This window comes from Cervus canadensis, chromosome 10, assembly GCF_019320065.1.
Source record: "Cervus canadensis isolate Bull #8, Minnesota chromosome 10, ASM1932006v1, whole genome shotgun sequence".
NCBI classification, from domain to species: Eukaryota; Metazoa; Chordata; class Mammalia; order Artiodactyla; family Cervidae; genus Cervus; species Cervus canadensis.
Window position 1 is genome coordinate 47975674 of NC_057395.1, and position 26278 is coordinate 48001951.

Consider the following 26278-nt stretch of genomic DNA (forward strand, 5'->3'; position numbering starts at 1 on the left):
TCCTCCCGCCTTCAATCTTTCCCAGCATCAGGGTCTTTTCCAGTGAGTCAGTTCTTCGTATCAGGTGGCCAAAGTATTGGGGTTTCAGCTTCAACATCAGTCCTTCCGATGAACACTCAGGACTGATCTGCTTTAGGATTGGACTGGCTGGATCTCCTTGCAGTCCAAGGGACTCTCAAGAGTCTTCTCCAACACCACAGTTCAAAAATATCAATTCTTTGACACTTAGCTTTCTTTATAATCCAACTCTCACATCCATACATGAGTACTGGAAAAACTAGCTTTGACTAGATGGACCTCTGTTGGCGAAGTAATGTCTCTGCTTTTTAATATGCTGTCTAGGTTTGTCATAGCTTTTCTTCCAAGGAGCAAGCATCTTTTAATTTCACGGCTTCAGTCACCATCTGCAGTGAACCTAAAGTGCAGGGAAACCCTAAATAGGGGTGTGTGTGTGTGTGTGTGTGTGTAGACAGTTTTGTAGCAGTGTGCGGAGCATAGGCATTAGATTTTCTAAGGACATGTAACACAGGCAACCTAGGAAAACTGGTTCTGTTCTTATCTCTGTACAGAGAATGATGTCAGTGTTTGGGAAATTTGTACCTAACTCTAACGTTGCCTGGGCAGCCTTGTGTTACGAGGTGCCTAAGAAGGCACGGAGGAGCCATCTGGGAGGTGGGGAGTTCAGACGGCTCCCTGCCGTGTAAGGAAGCATCGTGTTCAGAGGAAGCACTCACCTGTGTAGAGGAACAGCCGTGGAGTGTGAGATGTGCATGGCGAGACCGCAGGGGCTTCAGGAGAGAGAGAGGAGCCTGAAAGACAAGTTTTAACTGAATGGAGGGGAAGAGAGGGACCAGAAGCAGGGTGATGGGAGATGAGAGAAGGCAGGTGTGTGGAGCAGGTGCCAGCCACCTCTCCAGCCCCCTTCCAGTGTGGAGAACACGACACAAGGTCTACTCGGGGGATGCCGAGCCCTCAGAGCTACGTAGAACTTGGAGATGAGCAAGGAGCTGTCTAAGCAGTGAATTCTGAACATCGAAACCCTGAGCCATGTGATTCTGAGTGCGCATGGGGTTATTACTAGGAGCTTGGTGTTCTCCCAGGTGAGGACTCTTGGCCTAGGGTCTGTGAAATGCTGTGTGCTTTCTGTTAACACTTAAATTATATACAGATACTGCTCGGGAGAATTTTTTTCCTTTTTTCTCTTTATTGACAGGTAATCAATTTATAACATCATACTAATTTGAGAATTCGGGGTAGGGGCTCCATAGCTCTTACCAGATATTTTAAGGAATCCATGACCCAAAAAAGGTGAAGAATCCGTGTTCTAGGTCCCATCCACCATATTCTGACTACATAATTGCTTACTTGAGGTACTGAGTTAATTGTACGTTCATCTTATAAGATTAACACAATGGTATTATGGATGATTTTGTCCTCAGGCTTACAAATATCTGAGAGAAGAAGTCAAAACCTTTCAAGGAAAACCAATTAAGGTAAGCAAGACCATTGGTTACGCTTTACCTGCACATCAATGTCTTTAAGTATTCTATTAATAACAGAAACTTCTGTGTTTTCACACAGGCACGGATAAAGGCGAAGGCAATAGCTATAAACACGTTTTTGCCAAAGAATGGCTTTAGGCCTCTGGACATGAGCCTCTACACACAGCAGCGCTACACGGCGTCGTTTTACTTACCTCCAGTCTATAGTCCCCAGCAGCAGTTCCCTCTGTACAGCCTGATAGCCCCCCAGACGTGGTCAGCGACACATAGCTATCTTGACCCGCCCTTGGTGAGTTGGCCTTACTGGAGTTCATGTCGTAGACCCTTGGTGCGCTGGGCAGTAGATGCCCTCCTCTAAAGGGATGCCAGTTCAGATGGCTGGCGGCAGAGACCCTCCTCTAGGGGCATGCCGATTCAGGTGATGTGGTCAGATGGGCCTTCACGCTCCATGGGGGTTTTCAGTTTCACTGGGAGATAAATAAAGAGCTGCAGAAACTTGAAGAAATCTCTAATGATGCAATCCCCATCCTTTACCTGTTTGCTTCCCTCCTGTCATCTGTTTCCTCTCTTAGCTGTGTAGCCCTGAGAACAGCATGACATGTGGTCATGAGCTTTGGGATAGCTGGGTCTTTCTGAGCACAGAAGGGGTACAATGGGACGTGGTTTGAAGGGGAGAGTGGTGTTTCCTAAGCTTGTGACAGTCCCGGACAATGGAGGACGGATGGCAGGCTTCATTGCACTTTGCCAGTGCTCGGTTTTTTGCAAACAAGGACTGTGGCAGTGTCCGCCACTCTTGGGTGAATGGTTGCTCCAGAGGAGACCTACTGTGTGCTTTTGTCTCTGGGCTCTAGGGGTGTTTGTCCTTCACCTCTGCATCAGTAGTCTGGACAAGTGGCTAGTCCCTTTGGTCTGGCTGGGCCATGTGAGGCCCAGAAACTGCTCTAAAACAGGTTGTGTCATTGTGAGTAGGAGCAACGAGATGGGGCCAGTTAGTTCTCAACAAGTTGTGTTACCAACTGCCTTAGCAACCAGTTTGTTTTTATTTAAACTCTTGAGCACAGTTACTTAAATTCCATAGTTGTATGTGTAAAATTGCACATATGAATTGATTATCTCAAGTCTTCTTACATGATTTACAGTCTTCAGAATCTACTTCTGGTGTGATGGGTATATTTCTAAGTACACAATGATTCTACAGAAGAACTTCAGAGATGCTAACAACAGCTTTCACTGCATCTTTCTCCCTCAGAGTTTCCCTTTTGTTGGTTTCATTTTCTTTTAAAATTTCAAATGATTTTGTTTTGGTCTTGAACTGTTTCTAGTCATCATATTATAGCTTTTGGTTAGCTCTACTAGTTAGGAGCAATCGCCAGCTTTTTTACTTTTCCTTTCATTTTAATGTAGGCGGGAACTGGGTGGCACTTGGGGGTTAAATGCCTTGGATCAATCAAGGAATGTTTATACAGAAAATGTTTGAAACCACAGTTCAGAATCCAGAAAACTGGAGTGATCCTTCTTCATCTTTTTTAAAAGAGAACCATTTCAACACTAAGTTTTATCTTATTTTTGTGACTAGATTTTTTAAAACAATTGGCTGATATTTAAAATTCTGCACTTAAGCTTTTTTTTTTACATTTTAAGATTATATTTAGTATTGTATCTTTTAAGGGCAGTGTGAACCTATCTAATTTTTTTCTGACATAATATGTTAGTATGTTTGTATGTAGTATATTACCATGAATTGTGAGTTGGGGCATAATTATGAATGATCTGAAAATATGATACTCAGAGCAAGACTTACATGCAGATGAGGTTAAAAGAGCCTCTCAGAGGTCATGATTATGACACAGATTCCTGATTGTCCCTAGGATTGAGGACTCTGATGGATTTTATTGAAGTCACCAGGAACAGAGTGGGTGGCTTGGTGTTGGCACAGTGGGGGTGTTGGCCTGGGCACTGGGACTCTGGAAACGAGCGAGTGGGTCCCGTGCTCTGCCTGTGCTCAGCGAGGGAGGTGGGGGCCAGGGGGTGGGCTTCTGGGCAGGTGCTCCCTTCCATGTATGTGAGGCAGATTTCTGGGGGTTGTTGTGGGCTCTCAGGACACCTTGGCCATTGGCAGTCATGCTGCCCAGTGCTCTTCTCTGCGGTGAGTGCTCCATGTGGGATGCGAATATCCGCTACCAGATTTAACCAACATGAAGTCTGTTTTCTAGGTAACGCCATTTCCAAATACTGGATTTATAAATGGGTTCACGTCTCCAACCTTCAAACCTGCTGCATCTCCTCTGGCTTCACTCAGACAATACCCTCCGAGGAGCAGGCAAGTCTGTGAGAGGGGAAGGCTGCAGTCTTTGCAGGGTTGTAACAGGAGGTTGCTTCCACAGTGTGCACTGCCAAAGGCTAGCAGGTGCATGTGATCACACTCAGTGGTCACACTCAGCGGAGAGGCTGTGCCCTGCTCACTGGTGGTGGGTGTGACCAGCAGTCCTGCCCATCGGGGTGAAAGACTCAAGCACGGAGCTCCCTGTTGTGTGTGCCCCGCACCCCATGGGGACGGGTGCACTGCCTCCGATAGTGTCTGCTTTTTATTCGGATGTAGCTGCAGCCATGCAGAACATTGATGCTGTGTTTAGGTTTGCTTTACCAGACATATCAGGAGCTGACTGTTTAAAGTATCATTGCAAATATTTTCCCTAAGTAGAGAGCAGACTTTTGCTCAGCCGTTTCTGTGTTGGCACACCTGTTTCCTAACACCATGATCATTTGGGAACTGAGTGTGCACAAACGTTTCGTCTGCAGGAATCCTAGTAAGTCTCACCTGCGCCATGCCATCCCCAGTGCAGAGAGGGGGCCCGGGCTGCTGGAAAGTCCTTCCATATTTAACTTCACCGCTGACCGCTTGATGAACGGTGTGCGCAGCCCACAAGTGAGGCAGACGGCTCAGCCGCGAGCTCGGCTCCAGAACCCTCCAGCCTTTGCCAAAAGAGATGTGGGGCCCGGGCGCGTGGAGCAGAGCAGCTTCGAGTCCTCCCCGGGCTTAGGCAGAGGGAGGTGAGTGCTCGTGATTTCTGTTGGACGGGTACTGTGGGCACTACTTAAAACCATTAGTAGTGTCAAATTCTATGAATTTAGATGTCCCTTACAGGAAATCAAAGGGAAGGCTGTAACTATCCAAAGTCTTGTATAGTCAGTCACTCACAGGGTTACTTTTAGAGCAGAGACTTGACTGGTTCCATCTTTGTGGTGACAGGACACTGTTCATGGGAACTGAGGGTGGGCAAGACCCTGGGTCCTGGTCATTATTAATGTGTCGGCCCTGGCTGGGCAGCTGTATGGATTATCAGACCATGGAAGCTGTCAGGGCAGTGAAGTGTCTCGGTGCCCTCAGGCCTGTGTGACATCTATTCAGAAGGTGGGGTTGTTGGTGGGCTTCAGCTGAGTTTGGGGAAGGGCACTGAAGCCAGTGATTTAGACCTTGAACCTTGGAAACATGCCTTGGGAACCATGGAGTGAAAGACTGCCAGACTGGAGAGGAAGCCCCATGTGGTTCAGTGGAGTGAGGGCTGGGGGCTTGGGAGTGGACCAGGCTACCTGGGCACTGTGCCCTTGGATGATCAATCTGATGGATCGTCATTGCTGTTTTTTTCACAGTTCACCTTTATAGCTCTGTGTCGGATTTTACACACCTTGCCATTCCAGCTGAATGGATGTTCGAATATTCATATCATAACAAAAATCCTAAATGTAAAAATTATTTAGATCAATGTTTTCTTTTATATCCCTATCTAGACTTCAGTTTTACTTCTTTATTATAAAATTTTTGTTTTGGTTGTAATATTGGGATTTTAGAATCTAAAGTCATCCATAGTAGATTACAAAGTTGTGAAGACTGTGCTCAGTGAAATCTGTTTCCAATGGAAAAGGTCACAGTCTGCTGCTTTCCTGTTCTCTAGGAAGAGCTCCTTTGGTTATCGGAAGAAGCGGGAGGAGAAGTTCACAGTGAGTACCTCAGAGCCCTGCCGCTTTTGCCTGACGTTTCAACCCCGCTTACACTGAATAAGCATGAGGTTTGACGAAGGTGTGAGAAGGAGCTTTTAGACGTGGTCCTGCAGTTTTCTTGCCACGTGGTGTCGGCTGGGTGATAATGGCCCCTTTCGATGCTCTGAAGAGGAGGTGATGGCTGGTTTCCTGAGAAACCGCTGACTGCTCTGTGCCCTGTGCAGCACACAGGTGCACCCAGGGGTGCCTTGCACACATGTGGTCTATCCACATGCATCCAGATGGGTGCTTTCTGTGCGGGTAACCAGGTAGTGGTGTACTTTGAAATTACTGGGACCTTGAGTACGGACAAGCAGAATGAACTTTTCCCACATAGGAATTAGCTCCTCAGTGTTTTTCTTTCAAAATATTTTACTCTGTACCCACTGTGTAGAAAGCATTCTACACAGTGCCTTCTGCTGTAGCTTATGGTTCAGGACAAACCCAAAATCAGTGATGGGCGTACAGGGGTGACTGTGTCTGCTTAGTGACTGAGCAGCTCTCCCTCTGGGTGACACTCTGCAGGGCTCTGATGGGGGCGAGCACCTGGCAGTGTGGGCAGTGTGCTTGTGGACATGGGCTCTTTATGCAGAGCTCCTCACCTGGAAGCTGGAGAAGACCCTGAGGGCCCCAAGCCATTGAGTTACGCATTCCCCTTACAGGACATAGCTTTTATTTGCAGAGAGTTTAGAAAGTGCACATTGGTAATAAGTGAACATCCTGATTTTACCATATTTGTCAGTTCAGTCTAGTTTTTGGTGACTCCTTTGGTAAGGCAGTTTGTGTCGGTTGGTTCCAGTTGGAATGTATGAATTCCTGTATATTTGGGCCAACAGAATGGGCATCTGTCTCTTGAGATCCTGGCCACCCCCCAGGAGTCATCCCCCTGCTCACTGCATCAGCTCCAGGGGGAAATGTATCCCATCGCCATGCCAGTCTCGTTCTGTGTCGTGTTCCTGATCTGTGTGTTCATGCCTGGAACCACTGAGATACCCACGCACGTGGTGCAGGTGTGTGTATTCGACAGTGAGCCCGTTGCTGCAGTGGGTGTTTTGAGCACCTGAGAAGCTTGGAGGCAGGTGGCAGACATGAACTACAGGCCAGGCTATGCTCCCTGGGACCAGGGATGGCACTCGTGTCTCACCTAAAGCCATTCAGACTCTAAAAATGTTCAAACGCTGCCTCTTTGGTCCTAAAAGACAGGTCTTCCTTCCTAGAAATGCTCGTCTTCCGAAAAGCTGGGTTCACCTCAGAAACATGCAGAGCTTTAGAATGAAGCCTCTGAAAATTGCTTTGAGGTGAGCATGACCCAGCGTGTGCTGGGCTGCAGGGCACAGTGCAGCCTGGTTTGGAGGAGGGCACACGCGCAAGCACGGTTGGCGGCCTGTAGGCACCAGTGCTGTGGAGTAGGCAGCCAGAGGCCCAGAGCATACTCAGGCAGTGGTCAGCTTGAGTTCATCCTTGACCTGGCCTCCTGAGCTCTACCACAGTTTCTCTAGATTTTACTTTTGTAGAGATGCTTGTTCGTGTTAAGTTTCTGGGAAATTGTGGCCTTTCCTGTGAAGTAAGCCGCAGGAGGGCATGGCTTCCCGTTCAAGTAGCCCACCATTCAGCTGAAAATACCTGTGTTCTCCCCCATTTTAAGCTCATATCCCCTTTCCGCCCTGTCTCTCTCAGCTCAGGAGCTGGGTGCTCAGAACAGCTGCTGGTAGGCTGACTAGGAGCGTTATAGTAAAAAAATACATCACTGCCTTTCTCTTGAGGTCTTGGACTTAAAAGTTTTACTCGGGTATTATGCTGAGTTTACGCTTTTGAAGTCAGGGAGTATGATAGAATCTCTTGTTAAATATCATGCTTTTACATGCTGATTTTAAAATATTAGGGGTTTCAGTAAGTTAATTTTCAGATAACTAAACCCCCCTCCCTATTATATTAAACTTTTTTTTAATGGAAATCCTTGTGAAATTTCTAACATAAATTGTACGGAGTTGAGAGCATGACTTTTGTTTTCTTCTACTTTCTCCTCTATTTCTTAGATTATAGACTGTGCTGTGGTAACACAGAACTTGTGTGGAGGTGAATAAGGTTAATGTCAAGACGCAGGCTCTCGGGACTTTGCTGTGTCCCACTGGTCTGTGTCAGTTGCCTGGAGGTCTGGGTGTCGCACACACCCAGCTCTTACTGCATGTTTGAGCGTGGCCGGCAGAGCCCTGCGGTTCCTTCTGCCCTTTCAGCTCCACTTTCATGGGTGAAGCTGCCTAACCAGGTGACCTTTGATAGGTGACCACCTTGGCAGGGTTGAGGACCTCAGAGACGAGGGAGGTATTTCTGAGGCCCTCTTGCCCAGCCACCCTGGGCAACTGCACCATGTTCTTCTCTTTCAGAGGAGTCAGACTCAGTCTCCAACGCCGCCTAGACCGCCGTCCCCCAGCTTCGAATTAGGCCTGTCCAGCTTCCCCCCACTGCCTGGGGCAGCAGGGCATTTGAAGACAGAGGACTTGTTTGAGAACAGGCTGTCTGGCTTGCTTGCAGGAACGTCCAAAGAAAGGGTAAGATGTCCGAGCCTGGTGCTCGCTCCTGCTCTTCACAGGTGTGCTGTGTCCGTGTGTGGAAGCGGCTTATGGAGGGCAAGTGATGCAGTGGTCTCCCAGGTTTTGAGCGGCAGGGTCAGAGAGGAGCCCTGCCCTGCTGGGCTATAGAAATGCAGGTTGAGACATTATTCTTAGTTTTTAGGACCTACTTTCATTTTCCGAATCAGCAGAGTAAAAAGGAAAAATCTGAATTATGCCAGAAATAACATGTTTTGGATAATCTACATGAATAACCAGAAGCCTGAGCAACTTGACTGTGATATGGGAGGCTGTCGGTGACCTCTGTGCTGCCACACTCCCAGGGGTCACTCCTTAGCAGTGACTCCATCCTGGGAATGACGAGCACTGTGGGCGCCAGGCACTCCCTATGGCTCTGCTACCAGCAACAGCAGAGGGACCGAGCTGCTGCCAGGACCAGGGCAGGAGGGCCGGAACGCCTCGCCCAGCACCCCGCTGAGCTCTCGGCCTGGCTCTCACCATCACCCCCATATCCTTCCCCCCTGCCACCATCACTCCACCTACTGCGCCTGGATGTGAGTCAGAATTCCCCACTCTGGGCACTACCTGGCAGACCCCATCCACAGCATCTGCACTGGGGAGCCCTGCAAGCTCCTCAGTGCCGGGCAGGGTCATGGTACCCTTTAAGCCAGGTCTTTAGTTGTCTCATACTGGTGTGTGATTACTGCTCCTGTTTTTAGCCTTTGAGACTGAGAGGATTCCGCATTTTATTTTAGAGAGAAACACTTACTAAACTTGATGTGCCCTGCGTGTTACTGTATACCTTAAACTCCAGATAGTGATGTCTGAGGTGTCAGTGCCCCGTGGAGTGATGGCAGAGTTGGTGCGGCCAGTCCTAGCTTCACATGGACCCCATTCTCCTCAAGGTGGGCAGAGGAGTAGGACAAGCAGGCCTCTACCCTGTTTCAGAAATAGCTTTAAAAAAAAATTCTTTTTACTATTGTTTTTTTTACATTTCAAGTTTGTGTGAAATTTATCTTGATGAAAGAATTGTTGCTTTTAAGAAGTCTGAGCCTGATTCCAGCTGGAAGGGCCCATGTCCCTGCTTCTCAACAGAAGACCTTGGTGGCGTGTAGGGCCCTGGGAGGCCTCAGATGGGACAGATTCTGACAGCACAGCAGCACCCCACGTGCCCTGGGCGTGAGGGAGCTTTTACACAAAGGAGGCATTTCCACACCCATGTTTCTGCCACCCTTGAGTACAAAATCATGAGAGATGATGGTTCTTATGGCCCCCAGGTCACCGTCACCACCTCCCCTGTGCTTAGGTAGCCGTTCCCTCCTCCAGGAGGAGGTACCTACCCGACCCAGGGATCAAACCCTGGTCTCCTGGGTGGGGAGGGCAGTGCTATTCCCTCCAGAGTTCTCACTTCTGAACTTTCTATCTGCTTTAAAAAGCGAGACTTTGAGAAAAGGCCTGTTGCAATCAGGCTCCCTTCCAGCTCTTTATTTGCTCTGTCGCCTTTTTTAGTTAACAAATGGCTGTGTGTTTGAGTGGTCACTGCCTATTGCCAGGTGTCTGCCTTAAACAGACTAAGTCTCTTTGCTTCCTGTTGAGTCAGGAGAGTTCACATCAGCTTTCAGGGGCTGATAGTGAATTAAGGTGGGAACTGCCGCCCTCACCCCTTAAGGAGCTCAGGTTCAGTCAGTGTGGAGCCATGCACTGATGTCCCTGCGAGGCCGAGCCGTGCTGGACTCTGCTGGGGACTCTGTGCCGTAGATGTGAGGGTTCAGGTGCCGGCAGCTCAGATGAGTGCAATCTGGTCCCTTTGGGACGGTGGTTGTGCCAGCCGCTGTGCTCGCACACCGAGGAAGGCCAGAGACTGGCGGGGTCTGCCCAGAGGAGGGGCGGCTGCAGTGTGCACTCTGCCCGGGGTCGGCCAACGCCTGCCCCTGAAGACAGCGTACACTATCGCTGTGTGTTTAAGATCATTGACAGAGACCTGCTAGACATGCCTCTATGCGGTGATGAACTGTTCTTCGTGGTTTCAGAGCCTGAATGCAGACGCCAGCACGAACACTCTTCCCGCGGTGCCCCCCCGAGAACCCTCAGCGCCCTGTGCCGTGTCCGCAGCCTGCGAGCGCACCCCCTCCCCTGCCCGCCCGCCCGAGTAAGTCCAGCCGTGCCCGGGACCCGCGCCCAGTGCCCTCTGCGGGGCTGCCCGCTCATGTCCACTCACGCGTGTGCCTGGTGGCATCTTTCCAGGGATGCCAAGGTGGTGGAGAAGCAGAGGGAAACCCCAACTGTGGACAGACCGCCTCCCACCCTGGCCCTGAACACCACAGCAAGTAAATCGGTGCAGGTGAACGGTGCCGCCTCGGTACGTGCCCTCCGGGGTGGGGGGATGCCCAGGGCCTCCCAGAAGGGGTGGCCACACGTGTGCGCAGCAGGCCTTCTGCACAGGGTACCAGGGCCTTGGGTGATAATTCCAGCTGACCACTGTGGCTATTCATCGTCCGAGGAGCTGTGGCTTTCAGCTCTTGTGCCTCGTGGATCAGAGGGCTCCCCGTCTCGCACCCCACTGCTCTTCCTTTTATTTTTAAGTTACAATTGGTTGATGGAGATGACAGACTTTAAATGTCCTCTTCTGTCATTTAGTCTTCATGCTTCCACTTACCTGGAAACCCCCTTCCCCTTTTTTAAGTTGTTACCTCTGACTTTCCTGCATCACACCTCCAGGCCCCTACACGGCCGGCCATCCTCTTCCCCAGTCCCGGAGGCCAAGTGGCCGGCAAAAGCAGCGGCTGCTCTCGTTCTTGCAGCTGCCTAGTGTCTGCCGCCTCTTTGGGCTTGTCTGTGCCTCGGAAGTGCCCACAGGCCAGAGGCTGGAAGGAATTCAGTTGGCACTCTTCTTCTCTGTGCCTTTTATCCTTTTATCCATTTTTACAAAGTATTTGTAGAGTGTCTTGGAGGGAAAGTTGTGCTCCAGGGGAAACTCAGTTGTTAAAATGCAGGAACTCTTCATTTAAGATACTTCTGAATGTGGTTACAGCTGGAAACTTGTACCTCTGCCTCTGTGAGCCTGATTCTCACATGTCATCACACTAATCCCAGAGTTGTCCGTTTCCCAGGAATTGCGAAAACCCAGCTACGCAGAGATTTGTCAGAGGACAAGTAGAGAGCCACCGTCTTCCCCGTTGCAACCCCAGAAAGAACAGAAGCCAAACCCGGTCGGCTGTGGGAAGGAAGAGAGGAAGGTCACGGAGAGAGAGCCCCCCGCCCCCAAGTCCAGCCCAGGACCACCCAAAGACCAGAGGAGGCCGCTGGGCCGCCGGCCGTCACCCCCGGGCTTGGGGCGGCGTCCGCACAGAGAACAGAGCCCCCCACCCAGGCCCCCTCAGTGAGCACCGAGGTCTGGGAGGGCTGCAAGGAGCTGAGGTCGCCACAACTAGGCACTGTCCCGCTCGGACGTGAGTGAGCCGCTGGCTAGGAGCTTGCAGTGTAGACGAGGCCCACAAGGTGCCTGCAAGTTATTTTTCTTCTATGAGTCGGATTTCCCCCCTCTTGAAAAAAATCTATTTTTCAGGATTTAATTAATATAAACCTTATTTTAGGTTGGTGCTTAACTGGAGGTGATGCATAAGTCTGATTTTTTTCAGGATAGAAAATGCATTTATCCTAACAAATTGATATTTTTTATTAAGCCTCCATGTGGCTATGAATGCAAGCTATATATATAGTGAGTTTTTCTAAATTAAGTGGAACTATGCTACTTCATTTTTTAAAATAACTGGTTAGCAAGTGCGTATCTCTGAGATGTCCAGGCCGCCGGGTGAAGCTGAGGACCGAGGGAGGAGGACGGAGGTGATGCTGCGAGCACAGCCTGGGGGAGCGGGCGGGGCTCGCCAGCCTGGGAGCTGCCCTTCACTCGGAAGCCTAACAGGTGGTTCTAGCATTTTCTAAGCAGAGTCCAGTTTTGGTCCACTGGGCGAAGTAAGCCTGCACAGCCCCGAGAGCCCTCTTGTCCTGCCAGCAAGTAACCAGCTCCTCACTCTAGTCTCAAGTGGCTGTTATGTAAGATAAACTCAAAGCACATTGTGAATAGAATTCAAATGAAATATAAATTTTGTTAGCCCACTGACATGTTACCATGAAATTGTACCCTGACATTTTGCTCCCGCGAGTGGGTGGGGAGGGCACGGAGCCTGGCTCACAGTTGGCCCTCCCGGCCCCACCCCGCTCCCCAGGCCTCCCAGGTCCTCCCAGCCACCCCCACCCCCCAGGTCCTCCCGGGCCGGGATCGTGGGGGAGGTGGTCGTGGTGCCCTCTGGTGGCGGAGGGTCCCAGCCCACTCTCCTTACCTCCAAGACAGGGTCAGTGATCCCTTCTCCAAGTGCTGCTCTCCAAGAACACGCATGCACTAAAGCTAGCAGTTGATAATAAAGTTTAACATAAATTATTTTGTTTTAAAATGCCTAAATTTTTTCTTTAAGTATTCTAAGCAGCAGACATTAAAATAAGAATATTTCCTGCTAAATGTAACCATACAGTTTATTCCACAAAATGTTATTTAATAAGACTGAGGGTTTTTTTTTTTAAGAGATTATTTCCATCCAATATTTAAAGACTTGAATTTTATTTAAACTTGAAAATGACTTTGCCTTAACTTTTGTATAGGACAGTTTAAGAGTTCTGAGATGGGCCTGGGTTGGCATGAGTGGGGTCTGCTGTCACGGTGTCACTGGGTGAGCACTGTAGGAAGGACTAGCAGTCGTGTTTGTAATTTACCTGGAAGATCTTACACAGTTGATCTTTTTTCAGATTGTTGAAAAATCCTGTAAATGCAAATAGTCGATACTGTATTAAATATGTGCACTTGGGAGTGTGTGCTTTGCTTGTACAGTTGTAAATAATCAGAACATATTAAAAAGGTACCCTAAAGAGAAAAATCTGATAAAAATTGATATATTATAAATGTTACTATTGACCTGGATGTAGATAAACTCAATGTTGTGGTTTGAATATTATTTTAATTTGTTGAAGTTTTTTTCTTTTTCTCTTGTACTGGTGTGTTGAACTGATTTCTGCCTCTTTGCTGCTGCGAAAGGGAGATGGAAGTCTGATTAAAACCTTTGAATGTTTTCATGCTCTTCTTAAAAGTATGTTAAGTATGTACTAATCACAGCTAATTGTGAAAGGGTTTTCAAAATATAATCTGTAAAGTGGAAACTGGCAGGATCTGCAAGTGAAAGTGAAAAATAATCTCTTTAGAATCACAAATGGCTAATAAGCATGACATGCCTGCGGAGGAAAGCAGGCCCGTCTCCTGGAGAGCAGCGTCTTTGTTCAAAGGCCTGGACACCCACACGGTGCTCATGTTTCCGAGGCCCCTGAAAGGAACAGGGAATTTACTTCATTGTAGTTGTGAGATTGCTGACTAAGAGAGTTTGAAATGATTGACCTGTTCCACCGAAACCAGTGCATGCTATAGGAAGAGCTGGAGAGGCCCAGGACCCCGTGATGTGGCTGCCGGAGAAGGGAGCGATGCAGCACGTCGCCCTGAAGTCCAAGCCCCATGGAGCCCAGACACTGGTTTTCAGTAGCGGCAGGTCCCTCCCTGGAGGGCCATCCGCGCTGTGTGGCCCTGTGACGGCAGCCGGGCCCCCAAGTGGTGTGACCTGTCGGTCACATGAGGCTTCTGCTCCCGCAGCCTCGAGTCCAGACTTCACTTGGATGTCATTTTTAGCGCATCCTTTTTAATTAAGCAAGGGTGATATGCCAAATAGCCATGTAATGTCCCCCAACCCCGCCTTTCTGAGGTTCCTGAGATTTTCCACTCACAGAAAGCACGGGGGTGTCTGGCTTCCTGCCACGTAGCACCTCTCTGCGGGCAGTCCCTCAGGTAGAGTCAGAGATGGCGGCACAGACGGCATTCTCCTCGGACAATTGTGCAGTGTCGTTTGGAGAGATGGGGGGGAGAGCCCCGCCCTGTTTCACATGAATTTCGCACAGTCGTTGCTCTCAGAGAGTCCGTGTCGTGCTGTTTCTGATCAGACCCTCCTGTAACCACCACTGGTGGTCACTAGTGTGGCAAGAAATGTGTCATGTTGCTACATGGTCAGGGCCACCACAGCGCCACGTGGAGTCTGCACTGGGGCCTTGGCCTCGGGGCAGGCATGGCCGGAGTCTGCATCCAGGTCCGAGGAGCAGCGGACGATGGGCCTGAAGGAGCAGCCATGGCGCCAGCTTGCAGGAGGGCAGGGGCACGGACGCCTCGCCAGGGCTTCTGTTTCTGTTCCACTTTTTTTCATTAAGACTGGAATCAAGCTTATGTGTAAACTATTGGTAATTTAAGTTTCCTTTTGTGTCATTCAGTGTAAAACTGTCTAATTTGAAAAAATGTAGGTTATGAAAAATAAAGATTTAGGCACTGTTTGGGTTTTCTTTTGACTTTTTTAAAATTATAATTTTCAAGAATGCAACTTTTTAAAAAATAGTGTTTTGTCTGATCCCACATGTGTCGTGAGAATGAAATCCAGGTTCCATCGTCTCGTAAGTCTTTGCAGTGGGAGTGCTGTGCCCTGTGGCTCAGTTGTCAGCCTGCAGGGTGGGCGCTCAGGCAAGTATTGGTGAGAACACAGTTCGTTAAATCCAAGGTTTACCACGAGAATAAGTATCCCTGTGTCGGGCTCTTCTGTTAAATGGCCTTGTCTCAGGAGATGCCCACATAAAGTCACATGGGGTAGAGATGGGGCCATCATGTTCAAATTCTAAGTGAGCCTCAGAAACTGTGATGGACTTGACCTTAGTTCAGCGGTAGCCCATGCCCATGCTGACCCCTTGGAGCCATCCCACACCTGCAATAGCTCAGGCTTCTGGGCCTCCCAAGGTCTGTTTGGAGACCAGGTCTTTTTCAGTGCAATAGGTAGTGTCCACAGCAGGTGTGACCCACTGAATTAGCCTAAGACAACCGTGGAGCCTGCACACGCTCATGTGCACATGGGATGAACACACAGACCTGTAGACACAGGATTCCAGCACCCTGAGGAGCATCGACTGATTTCAAGCTGCTCAGCATTGTCAGAAGCCCCTGGGGCCACGCTGAAGCTCTAGCTCTACCCCAGCCTGGGGAGCCTGGTCTGATGGGCTCGGTGGGGCTAGTGGGTGAGGCTACCTCCAGAACCCTTTGGTCTGCACCTGTCTGCCAACCAGTTGACCTCGGGGTCCTGGTCCAGACAGATGAACCCACCCCTAACCTTTATCCTCTTCCTACCGTGAAATGCTCAGTCCTCCTCAAAGTGGGGTCCCCAGGCCAGCGCCCCCCGCTCCAGAAACTTGAAGAAGTGCAAGCTCCCTGACCACCTGGGTGGGACCTGCCAGCAGGTCAGCAGGACGCACACATGGCCCCCACTTGGCTGACCCAGGAACCAGTGGGCCTCCAGGCAGGGAACAACCCCTGGGCCAAGGAACGCTCTCAGCACCCGGCAGGTGACAGTGCTGGCCGGGAGGGGCCCTCGTGGGCAGAGGGACCTGGGAATTCTCAGATGGCCCTCAGGGCAGCCATGCCGCTCCCTGCCGACATGGGCAGGCCCTGGGTCTTGGGCAGCCAGGGGAGACCCAGTTCAGATTCCTGAAGTCACGCCTCCCTGGAAGTGGGTCAGAAAAGAGAGCAGTAAAGACGGGGAGCGAAGGATGCTGGTGGGCTCTGTGTCACCGTAAGCAGGGTCAAGGCTGTGTGCTGCTCTCTAGCTCCAGCCCCTGTGCTGACAGGATGCCACAGCCGACACCAGGTGTTTCCCTGGAAGTTTATGTTTCCTAAGAGGTGGAATTAAGCGTTTTTTAAACTACTGAGTTGTCATCAACAGGCAACAGTAGTTTCAGGTGTATAGCATAAAGATTAGATACACGTGTATTCTGAAATGGTGCCTATGATTTTTTGTGATTAGAACATTAAACATTTACTCTCAGCTTTCAAATACAGCATGGTTAGTTAGCCACCATACTATACAGTACATCCCCAGGTCTTAATTACTTTTACCTCCACCCACCACTCACCCCTGCCTCTGACACCACCAGTCTGCTCGTTGTATCTGTGAACTTGGTTTGGTTTCTTTTGTTTTTAGGTCCCACATGTAAGTGAGATCACAAGAAAAATTAGTACAGTGCCCTCAAGGTCCATCCATGTTGTCTCAAATGGTAAGATTTTGTTCTTTTTTATGATTAATGTTTCACAGTACCTTCATCCATTAATCAGTTTCTTTATCCATTTATCCATCGATGGACACTTCAGTTGCACCCATATCAGCTGTTGTAAATGATGCTGTAGTGAACATGAGAATGTAGATGTCTTTTCGAGTTACTGTTTTCATTTTCTTCAGATAAATACCCAGAAGTGGGATTGCTGGATCACATGGCAGTTCTGTTTTAGCTTTCTGTTTCCCATAGTGACTGCACCAGTTTGCATTCCCACCAACAGTGTATGAGGCTTCCCTTCTCTCCATATCCTCACTTACACTTGCTTGCTGTCTCTTTGAGTGCCATCCCAGCAGGCATGGGTGAGACCTTGCTGTGGTTCGGCTCACACCTGCCTGGTGACTACTGATGTGGAGCATCTTTTCATACATATCCTTTGGCCATCTGTGTGTCTCCTTTGGGAAAACGTCTATTCAGATCCTTTGCTCAATTTTAAATTGGATTATTTGGGTTTTTTGTTGATGAGTTATGTATACATTTTGGACATTAACTCCCTATTGGATGTATGACTTACAGATATTTCCCCTATTTCTGTAGGTTGCCTTTTCATGTTATTGATGGCTTACCTTTCTGTGCAGAAGTTCTTCCATTTGACTTAGTCCCACTTGTTAGTTTTTGTTTCTGTTGCCTTTGCTTTTGATGTCACATTGCTCCTGTGCTGCCCTCAGGAGTGAGTCACCATGCTTCGTGATGGACATGGCCAAGGTGCTGAGCCTGTGCCCCAAAAGGGTCGTGTCTGACCCCAAGCCTGCATCCTGGTTCTTTCACCAGAATGTGGACAAAGGATGCCCAAGCCTGCAGCCTCCGTCCTCAGCTTTGTCCCTATGGACGAGCCTGTGCTATGGACTGGGCTGCAGTGATTTGAGCTCTGGGTGAACATACATGTGGGTTCTAACCTGGACTGGGTCAGTCTACCCAGATCCTGAGATGGCCCCAGAGGAGGCAGCTATGGGCTTACTGGGCCTGGGGGCTTCCAGAGGGTGCTGCAGGAGAGTCATTCTCAGGCACTTCCTGGCCCTTCCACTTGCCAAACAAGAAGTTTGCCTCAAAGTGTGGGCTGCACTTTTTTGTCTAAACTCCTGCATTTTTCTCTCCTCCAATGGAGGCCTCTTTGCTTGTGACCCCAGAAGACTTCCAGACCCCTTGAAGAGCAATTAGGTTCTCCCCCCTCCCCAGACCCCGTGGCTCAGCCTCTGGGTCCCCAGCATCCAGGCACAGGAGGAACCACCAGGGCTGGGTCCTGGGAAGTGAAGACGGAGGAAGTGGAGCCACACATGGGAAGAGCCAAGGCGCCTGACACTGGGAGACAGCCCGAGCTGGAGGACACACCAGCCCCCTCACAGGGCCACCACCCTGCCCACCTGCCCCATCCCCGGAGCCACTGCTCCAACACCCAGGGTGGCACCCACACCTGCGGTCCCGCCTGGCCAGGCTGAGTCTGTCTGCTTCCTGCTAAGTTAGTTAAGATTTCAAAGACCATCCATAAGTTGACTTGAGGGGTCGGGGGAGGCGGTAAGGCCACCATCATCCAACTAGATTAGCCTCCATAGAGACGGGGCTTATCCTGTGTGAGGAGGACAAGGGGAAAGCTGGACGTGTGGCCGAACCCAGGAGGCTGTTGTGTCCAGTGGTCCCTCTGGCCATCCGGGCTTCTAATGGACTCCCTGAGCCTTCAGCCCACCCTCACCTCATGTGGAAGTGTTTGTTACTTGGCACCCATTTCATGGCATCAAAGTATTGCTGCTGCAGCAAACACCACATACAAAGGCCTGGACAACACACGTTTATTTCCATGCCGGCTGGGCTGCTTCCTGGTGGTTCCGCTGTCTCCCCCGCCTGAAAACGGTGCCAGTCCTGGTCCAGTCACCGGGGAGGATGGAAGGTGCTGGTGGAGGGCGTGGGCAAATGGGAACCTCGTGCCCCCGGCAAGATCACTGGTTCCTTCAGTAACCTTGAGAGGTCTGGAGACTGTGATGGCCTTGGGGAGGGGTTTGGAGGGCAAGGAGGAAACACCCTTCCTAGGTTCTTGGCACCCTGCATGATTTCTGTGAGAAGGAGTTATGTTCTATCTCCCTTTTTAATGGGAAGACCTTGAGGACTAAGTTTTCACATTGAAGCATTTTAATCAGTGCTTTGAATTCAATCTCTTAGGTGCTGCCCTGTGTTCCTCTGGCCTCACCCACACGATGATGCCCCCAGGAGCTTGTCCTTCCATCACTGGCTCCATGGGGTCTCCTTCTTGGACATTAACTCTCTTCCCAGGTCAGCAACCAATGCCTGTCTGCTGTCAAGGCAGTCCCCAGTGTCTGCTGACTCCTGAAAGGGGACAACAGCGTTCTGCCCCTACTCTGTGGGGAAAACCCTGACCTCGGTCTCTTCATCCTACTTCCACTCTGTCCCTGGCGGCGGGGAGAGGGGGGGGCCTGCCTCCCCGCTACCTGCCACCTCCCCGGAGACGCCGCCACGCTCCCATCCCCTTGGACCGGCATGAGGGGGCTGGGTGACGTGTACCCGAGGGGCTGTCTAAGCTGGATCCTGATTCTCCCAGTCCTCCTTGGCTCCTGTGTGGACGCAGCCTCAGAGGTCAGAGATCAGACACGTGAGCTCAGCTGCTCTTGAGGGCGACCAGTGTGAACGAGGGCGCGAGGGGCCGGGTCCGCGGGCTGGTCACGACGTCGTCATGGCAACACTCGCCGGCTTCCTGCAGAGGCTCGGTCACGGCGGGATCCCATCCCCTCCTCCCGGAGGGGACCCCCCCCCCCACCCCGCCTCCCGGAGGGACCGACCCCCCCGCCCGCCTCCCGGAGGGAGCCCCCCGCCTCCCGGAGTGACGGACTCAGAAGCGGTGCGGGGACACGCCCTCGCTCCCTCCGGGGGCCGAGTGGGCGTGGGTGCTCGCCGGGCTGGGAGAGCCCGGGAGGGAGCGGGAGCGGGCGGGCAGCGCGCGGCTGTCGGACAAGGAGCCTGCGCCTTCCATCCGGCCTCACCCCCGCCGTGCGCCCGCGGCAGGCGCGCTTCCTGGACGCTCCCCGAGAGCAGCCGCGCCCAAGCCCGAGAACGTCGCCCGGTTAACGGGCGATGAACCCTCCAGTGTCTGGTCGGTTCCTCTGGCTCTCGTGAAAGCTCATCAGCTGAGCGCGGAGACATCCTCAGTGAGACTAGAACAAAGCCGCGGGCGCTTCCTCTCTGCTTCTCCGGCTCCGGGAAGAACCCCGCCCGGTCCACAAGCCACAGGCACGGATCCCGGGAGGCAGGGAGCCGCGTGGCCGGGCACCCAGCGCGGCGAGGGGAGCCGGCAGCGAGAGTGCGGGGGTGCGGACAAAGCGAAGCGCGGCGGCCGCTCGGAAGCTCCGGGGAGGAGATGGGGGTCATAGGTCACGTGCGGCGGGCGGGAGGGGCCGGCCCTCCTCGCTGCGGGAAGTCGCTCCCGGCGCCCCCTGGCCGAGCTCTTCTCTCCGCAGCGCTGGGCTCCAGGGGACTCGGGGGCGGGACTCGGGGTGGGCGGGGACTCAAGTCCTTCCCTTCTCGCCGAGTTCCTGCTGGAGGCACCTGTGCGCGAGGCTCTGCTGACAATGCCGGAGGGCGTGGACTGGCTTTCGGGATAGGAGCGCGGCAGCGCAGCCTCCCCCTTTCTGCACAATAAGCTTGGGCCCACAGTCCAGCACCAGCTTCCTGGCGCTGCTAAGGTTCCTTTGAGCCCCAAGCATCAGCTCTGATTCTCGTCTGAGAAGCAGGGGCAGGATGACCAGGCGTGACTGACGCCCACACTGTGGACCTGGGCAGGGGCAGGGAGGCCGGATGGCATAAGGCTGCCCCATCCCCGCGACGGCTTCCTGCACAGACTCACCCAAAGAGGTTGAAGCAAGTCCTGGGGTCAACGCCACAGGGGAGAATCGTCTCTGCTGCAGAGAAGCAGATCTTCCCCCAAAGCCTGGGCCACACCATCCAGCAGGAATGTGAGGCGTTGGTGTGACTTTAAACTGCCTAGTAGCCAGGCTACGTTGATTTGAATGAATTTTATTTATCAGTTCAGTTCAGTCGCTCAGTTGTGTCAGACTCTTTGCCACCCTGTGGACTGCAGCACGCCAGGCTTCCCTGTCCTTCACCAACTTCTGGAGCTTGCTAAAACTCAAGTCTATCAAGTCGGTGATGCCATCCATCTCATCCTCTGTCGTCCCCTTCTCCTCCTTCATTCAGTCTTTCCCAGCATCAGGGTCTTTTCCATTGAGTCAGTTCTTTGAAATCAGGTGTCCAAAGTATTGGAGCTTCCCCTTCAGCATCAGTCGTTCCAATGAATATTCAGGACTGATTTCCTTTCGGATGGACTGGTTTGATCTCCTTAGTGTTTACTGAGTATGCCCCAAACACAACCAGTTCAACAGTTAATGAGTATCAGACATTATCCACTCACGCTCACATGTACCTTGGTGGGTGATTGTGTTTCAGGACCATGCGGCTCCCCCTTTTCTCAAGAGCCAGCAGCTCAGGGCCAGTGGCCACCCCTGGGCAGTGCTGGTTTTGCTGACCCTGAGACTGTAAAGCCACAGGGCTGGCAGCTGACGGAGGTGCCCACCCCCCCACCCCACAGCCAGATGTGGCCCACCCCAGAGCAGGGTTGTGACGGGCAGTGGCAGGGAGAGGCCTCACCAGCCAATGTAACTACCTTGGCTTTCAATGGTCGATGGTTGGAGCAGGGCCAGCTTACAAAGAAGTACCCGAGGAGGAAGTAAAGAGCAAGTGTGTGTAGGTGCTGGGCAGGTTATGGGCAGAGATGGTTTTCTTTGTAGGTACAGCTGTGTGTGTGCATAAGTGTGCACAGGTGCATGAGGTAGAACAGGAGTTGAAGCCTGAGAAACCCATGTCCACTGCACATTCTAATGATTCCTCCAGTGAGCTGGTTGGGGAGCTCCCCACCTGACAGCCCAAGGCACAGAGGGCTCGCAGCTGTGGCTGAGTCGTCCTTAAGCAGTTTCTCTCTGCTGAGGCAGGGGCAGCGCAGCTTCACATACACCCTCCCACCATCACCCCAGGGGAGAAACCCCGGACGGCGTTGACTCTGGGGCATGGCACCCTGCCAGCAGTCCAGTGAGGTTGAGGAGTTGTGTCGGGGGTCCAAGTTCTCCTCCATCACTTAATAGCTGGGTGACCTCGGGCATGTCACCTAACCTCTCTGAGCCCCAGCTTACTTACCTGACAAATGAACTGACCTGTCCGTCCCCTCATACTGCACTCACACAACTCAAAGAGATGCCCGGACTGAGCAGGGTCTTTGAAGAGGATCAAAGGCAACTGCATGAAAATGCTGAGACCAGGACCAAGGACTTCAGTTTATCCTTGCCCTGCTTGGGGGACAGCAAAGCCCCCTCTCTCACCTCAGAACAGGGAGCTGCACCTCACAAGGACCACCTGTCCATCCAGGACCACCCAGCCCCAGGCCTTTCCACCCTTCCTGCCTGCGTCCTGTCAGCCTCAACCCACCTCCCACACAGACCAGTTCCCTGGGGAGGTGATGACAGAGCCCTCGGCCTGTGCCGGCCCGGGGTCTGGACTGGGTCCAGCCCACGGGAGGCCTGGTGGCACCCCCAAGCCTTACATCATAAGACGCCCCTACCTGGAGGTGCAGAGGCTCCTGGTCCTCGGTAAGCCCTGAGGCTACCCAGTCCAGAGACCCACACCATCCCCGCAGCCGGGAGATGGGGCTCCCTCCCTAGGCTTGCAGTCCTGCTCCTGGTGTGGTGGGGACCCACCTCCCGCCAGCACCTCAGGCCTCCGCCTGCCCCACAGGGATCCCAGTCGGTACCACCACATGCCCTGCCCCGCCAGACTCTGGTCGGCCTCACGCTGTGGATTCAGTCCAGGCAGCTCTTTGATTTGTATGAGTGGGGTACGAGATGCAGACAGGCTGTGTCCCCTCCAGCCAGCTGACCAGGGCGGCCGGGCCTAGGTCCAGGTTCTCGTCCAGCCTTACCCAGAAGACCTTGGAGCTTGCGTGAGTAGCTAACTGCCCACCTGTGTGCACACAGACAGGGCTCACACCAGGCTCTGCAGTCCTGGGGCCCATCCCTGTGTGAACCCTTTTCATACGGTCTAGCAGGGACTGAACCCTCAGCAGAGGCTGGGTCCCAGGGCCTGTGTGGGAGGCCTCATTCATCCTGTGGGCTTCTTCCCTTCCTGCTCTGCCTGCTGGGAAATAGTGCTTCTGCAGATTCTATTTCAATAGTGGAAATTCTGATTCACTGGCACTGAACCCTCAGTGAGGCTCTAAAAATGGCACTTCCGAGGCCTGACTCAGTGGCTAGGAGGCATTTGCCGAGGAGGAGGGAATGACTCACCCTCTCTGCACAAGGATTGGGAAGGTCCTTTGACCTAACTCAGGAGTCCGATGCCAAGTCTGGGCTAGTCCCCACCCCCCTGAGGGCAGGGGAGACCTCACTGCAGACCCAAGTGTGGGACCGCGTGTCCCTGCCCCAGGAGGGTTGGGTTCCGTTCACTTCTCCCAGGTAGGTGGGGACCTGCCCCCAGCGGGTGTGACAGTGGGCTGTGCTCTGTCAGTGGAGCCGTGGTGTGTCGGGGGATGGATGCAGAGGCAGGGTGCCCCCCTCAACCAACGGTCAGGGCAGACCTTGGGCCCAGAACAGGTGTTCAGGTTCTGGTTTCCAGTTCCTCTCATTTGCTTTCTTATCTTTTCTCCCCTCGGCGTTCAGACCACAGATTCACAACTTCCTGGGAAAGTCTAGTTAAGGTGAAGACTCTTCAACCCCAGGCCTCCGCCTGTGTGGACCCCTCTGCCCCCCGCTGCCCAGCCCTGCGGAGCTGGGAGCCAGAGGGCCTTGAAATAACCTGCTTCTCTCAGGAGCCCATGTGCACCTGACTTGGCCAGGGTTCCCCAGTGAAGAGCTGAAGCCGGTGTTTCCAGCACAGAGTTTATCTGGGAGGTGGTCACAGAAGAGCCAGTCCGGGAGACAGGGAGGGGCAGCAGAGCCTGGAGCCTAGTCCAGTCGCCGGACAGTTGTGGGCATGCCTGGGGCCCCTGGAAGAAGAGATCTGGGACCTGTCCCCCACCTCCACACAGGAGACCCTCCCACTGCCTTGGAGAGTGGGGCTGGGTCTTGGGTGATCAGAGGGAGTACCTGACGGCAGGCAGGACCCAGGTGGCCATAAGGTGTCCAGGCTGTGCCGTTCAGCCTCCTCAACAACTGCCTTCTCACGGTGAGGCCAGCAGAGGGCTGGGCTGACAAGTCTTTCAAGACGCTTGGCAAATGCCAAGGGCCCATCACTGTAGGAGGAGAAGGGACCGTGGGGGCCACAGGTCTGCCCGCCTATGCGGGATGAGGGTAGGGGGTGGCTCCGTGGGGCGCCACCCTCCACGAGAAAGTGTTCCCGGCGTCCAGCCTTTTGTGAAGCCGCGGCTGTGGCCTGAGTGCTTCCCTGGCCGCCTGCCAGGTCCTGAAGAGCAGCTGCTGATGGCTTGGCCCAGGGTCTGCACCTGACTGATCAATAATCCAGGAGCGCGAGGCGTCTCCGCGGGGCTGCGGTCAGCCTGGCCCTGGGCAGGGCTCTGCGGACTCTGCACTTTTCCCTCGGTGAGCCGGGCAGCCCTTTCCGGCTTCAGGCCAGGAGCCTGCGGCCTGGGAGTGAGGTTGGGGGCGGAACGCTGACTACAGGCCGGAGGCGTCCCTACGCGAGGCCGGCAGGCCGATTGGAGCCCGGGCACCTGGCCTGGGTCCGAAAAGCGGCAGAGCGGCTCCCTCTCAGCAACGAGGCAGGGACGCTCCTGGGGTGCCCCCCCCCCCCCGCCCCACCGGGGCTCTGGGTCTCTTGCTGGGCCCCCGGTCAGGGTCAGCGTGGCGCCACGAGCATCCTACAGTGTCGCCCCACTCCCGGGGCTCTGAACTGTCCGCCTCCCTCGCAGCCCCTGGACACCCCCATCCCCGACCGCACAGGGGCCTCGCTGTGGCCCGCCCAAGGCCCGAGCCACTGGGGCCCACCAAGCCCCAGGTCGCGGCCTGGGATGCAGGTGGGAGCAGAGACGTGTGGGAGGAGGTTGAAACACCGCCCACTGATCTAAACTCGCGAGAGGTGCCTCCAGGCCGCTAGAGCTCCCTCGCTTAATGGCGGCAGGTGGGGCATGGCGTCTCCCATTTGCGCCGTGTGAGGCCCCATGAGGGGACGGTGGGGCCTGTGGGAGGCAGACGCGTGGTGAGACCCCCGCGGCTCTGGAGGCCCTCCCGTGGCCGCCTGCTGGTAGGGGTGAGGGCGTAGCTGACGACAGCCTCTGGTGTGGACGTCGGGGGAGTAGGGGCCGCCCTCTTAGAGCGGGCTGCCCGCAGGGCCTGGGGCTGGCCCGGGGTGGAGGCGACGGCCACTCGGGGCAAGCCACTGCCACAGGCTGAATCGGTTCTACGGACTGCCGCACGTGCGCGCTGCATTTGTCTCCGCGGCCTTTCCTGGCGCTGGCATCCTTCCTGCCTGTGCGTCAGGGTTGGTGGCCTGGGGCAGCCTCACAAGAAGGCGCCCTCGAGTCTGGCCTCGAAATCCTCCGCCGTCACTGGCCCAATCCGGTTATCCTCCCATGCAGCGGCGTGGGTTCATACTTGGGCCCCAGGCGGACATCCGGAAAGGCCACTTCATACCTGTGAGAGCCGGAATTCGAGGGGGTAGACAGAGTCTCCTGAGGTGGAAAATACCCCACTCTGCAGCGCGGGCACCGCCCCGGGGGCAAGTGCTCTCAGCGCCCCCGCTTCCCCGACCCGGAATAAGAATCTGCAGTTTGGCCCGGTCTCCCAGGAAGGGCCAGCACCGAAGCTTGATGCAGGCTGGTGGAGTTGGGGCTGGCTCCCCTTCTGACCCCCCACCCCCCTCCCCGGTGACAGAGACATGCAGGCCTCTCAGCGCTGCCTGGGGGAATTTGCTCTTAGCCTCTATCCAACTCCCTCTTCTCAGAAACACTGACTCGGGATCAGGAAGGTGGTCCTGGGCCAGCCTGACACCCACCTCCTCAGCCCACCACCGAGCAGCTCCTTAGAGCAAGGGCATCCCCTCCCCAGGAGCTCCCTTCTCGGCTGCCTGCTGCCCTTGAAGATGGTTTCTTGTTACTAGTTCTGCAGAGAATGCCCTGGGGTGATGCTCTAACCAGTGGCTGGTCTCCTGAGGCTTTGCCTGAATCCAGCCCCTTCTCCACATCCCACTTCAAACCGGTTGGCCCCTGGAGAGTGTGAATCCACTGCCTCACTCAGACCAAACCTAAAGTTCTCAGCATCTTCTAGAAGGTTCCTGACACCTGGTACCCAGGACAGCCCAGGCCCCAGGTGGTTGCACTTAAGACGCCACCCCAGGTCCCCCATGTCTCTGTGTCCCTCCCTGTGGCCCCAGCTCCGCTCTCCCGACCCCTCCCACATGCTGTGTCCTTCCCATGTGGCAGACGGAGGCCCAGGAGCTGGTGGTCGAATGAGTGAACAAACAGCAAATACTTTTCAGCTACTGCTAAGGTGACCAGATTCTGGTCCAAACGACCCCCACCCCTGCACAATAAGACCCCCAGGTTCTTGCCAGTCACTAGGAGCCACGTCTCCAGCACCGACACACCTGTGCTGTCTGGGGCTGGCTCTGAGCCGAGACTTGCCTGTATCTCTTGAAACTGAATCTCTCCAGGTTCAGGATCTTTTCAGAGATTGTGTCACTCGAGCAGGCTTACCCCGCCTCCAGTTCCGCTCTAACAGGTCCCAGGGGGTGTTCTCCTGTCACTTGGCTCTGACACAGTCACCTGAGCGCCTGGCAAGGGGCCCAGGGCCACCGAGGCGATGGCAGCCTTTAATCAACAGGCAGCTGGCTGATCGTCCCTGTCCTTTCACCTAGCCTGACTTGTACAACAGGGCAGGACGCGCGCCCTCAGGTCATGTCAATTTCCCTAATGGCCACACTTAGTAAAAAGAACCA

The 26278-nt window shown here is 53.5% G+C and overlaps 1 protein-coding gene across 4 annotated transcripts in view; it reads left to right on the top strand.

Annotated features, from left to right (window-relative positions):
- LARP4B (La ribonucleoprotein 4B) overlaps nucleotides 1-14522 on the top strand; it is a 77214-nt gene extending 62692 nt beyond the window's left edge. For 3 of the 4 annotated variants that reach the window (XM_043478903.1, XM_043478900.1, XM_043478902.1), the window contains 9 exons: nucleotides 1440-1493; nucleotides 1582-1791; nucleotides 3716-3822; nucleotides 4302-4553; nucleotides 5456-5501; nucleotides 7925-8089; nucleotides 10141-10259; nucleotides 10355-10469; nucleotides 11221-14522. In XM_043478903.1, the coding sequence (XP_043334838.1) occupies nucleotides 1440-1493; nucleotides 1582-1791; nucleotides 3716-3822; nucleotides 4302-4553; nucleotides 5456-5501; nucleotides 7925-8089; nucleotides 10141-10259; nucleotides 10355-10469; nucleotides 11221-11493 (1341 nt within the window). In that variant the 3' untranslated portion in view covers nucleotides 11494-14522. The remainder of the gene's footprint in view (nucleotides 1-1439; nucleotides 1494-1581; nucleotides 1792-3715; nucleotides 3823-4301; nucleotides 4554-5455; nucleotides 5502-7924; nucleotides 8090-10140; nucleotides 10260-10354; nucleotides 10470-11220) is intronic. The other variant, XM_043478901.1, reaches the window with a different exon arrangement.
- Nucleotides 14523-26278: the final 11756 nt, after the last annotated feature.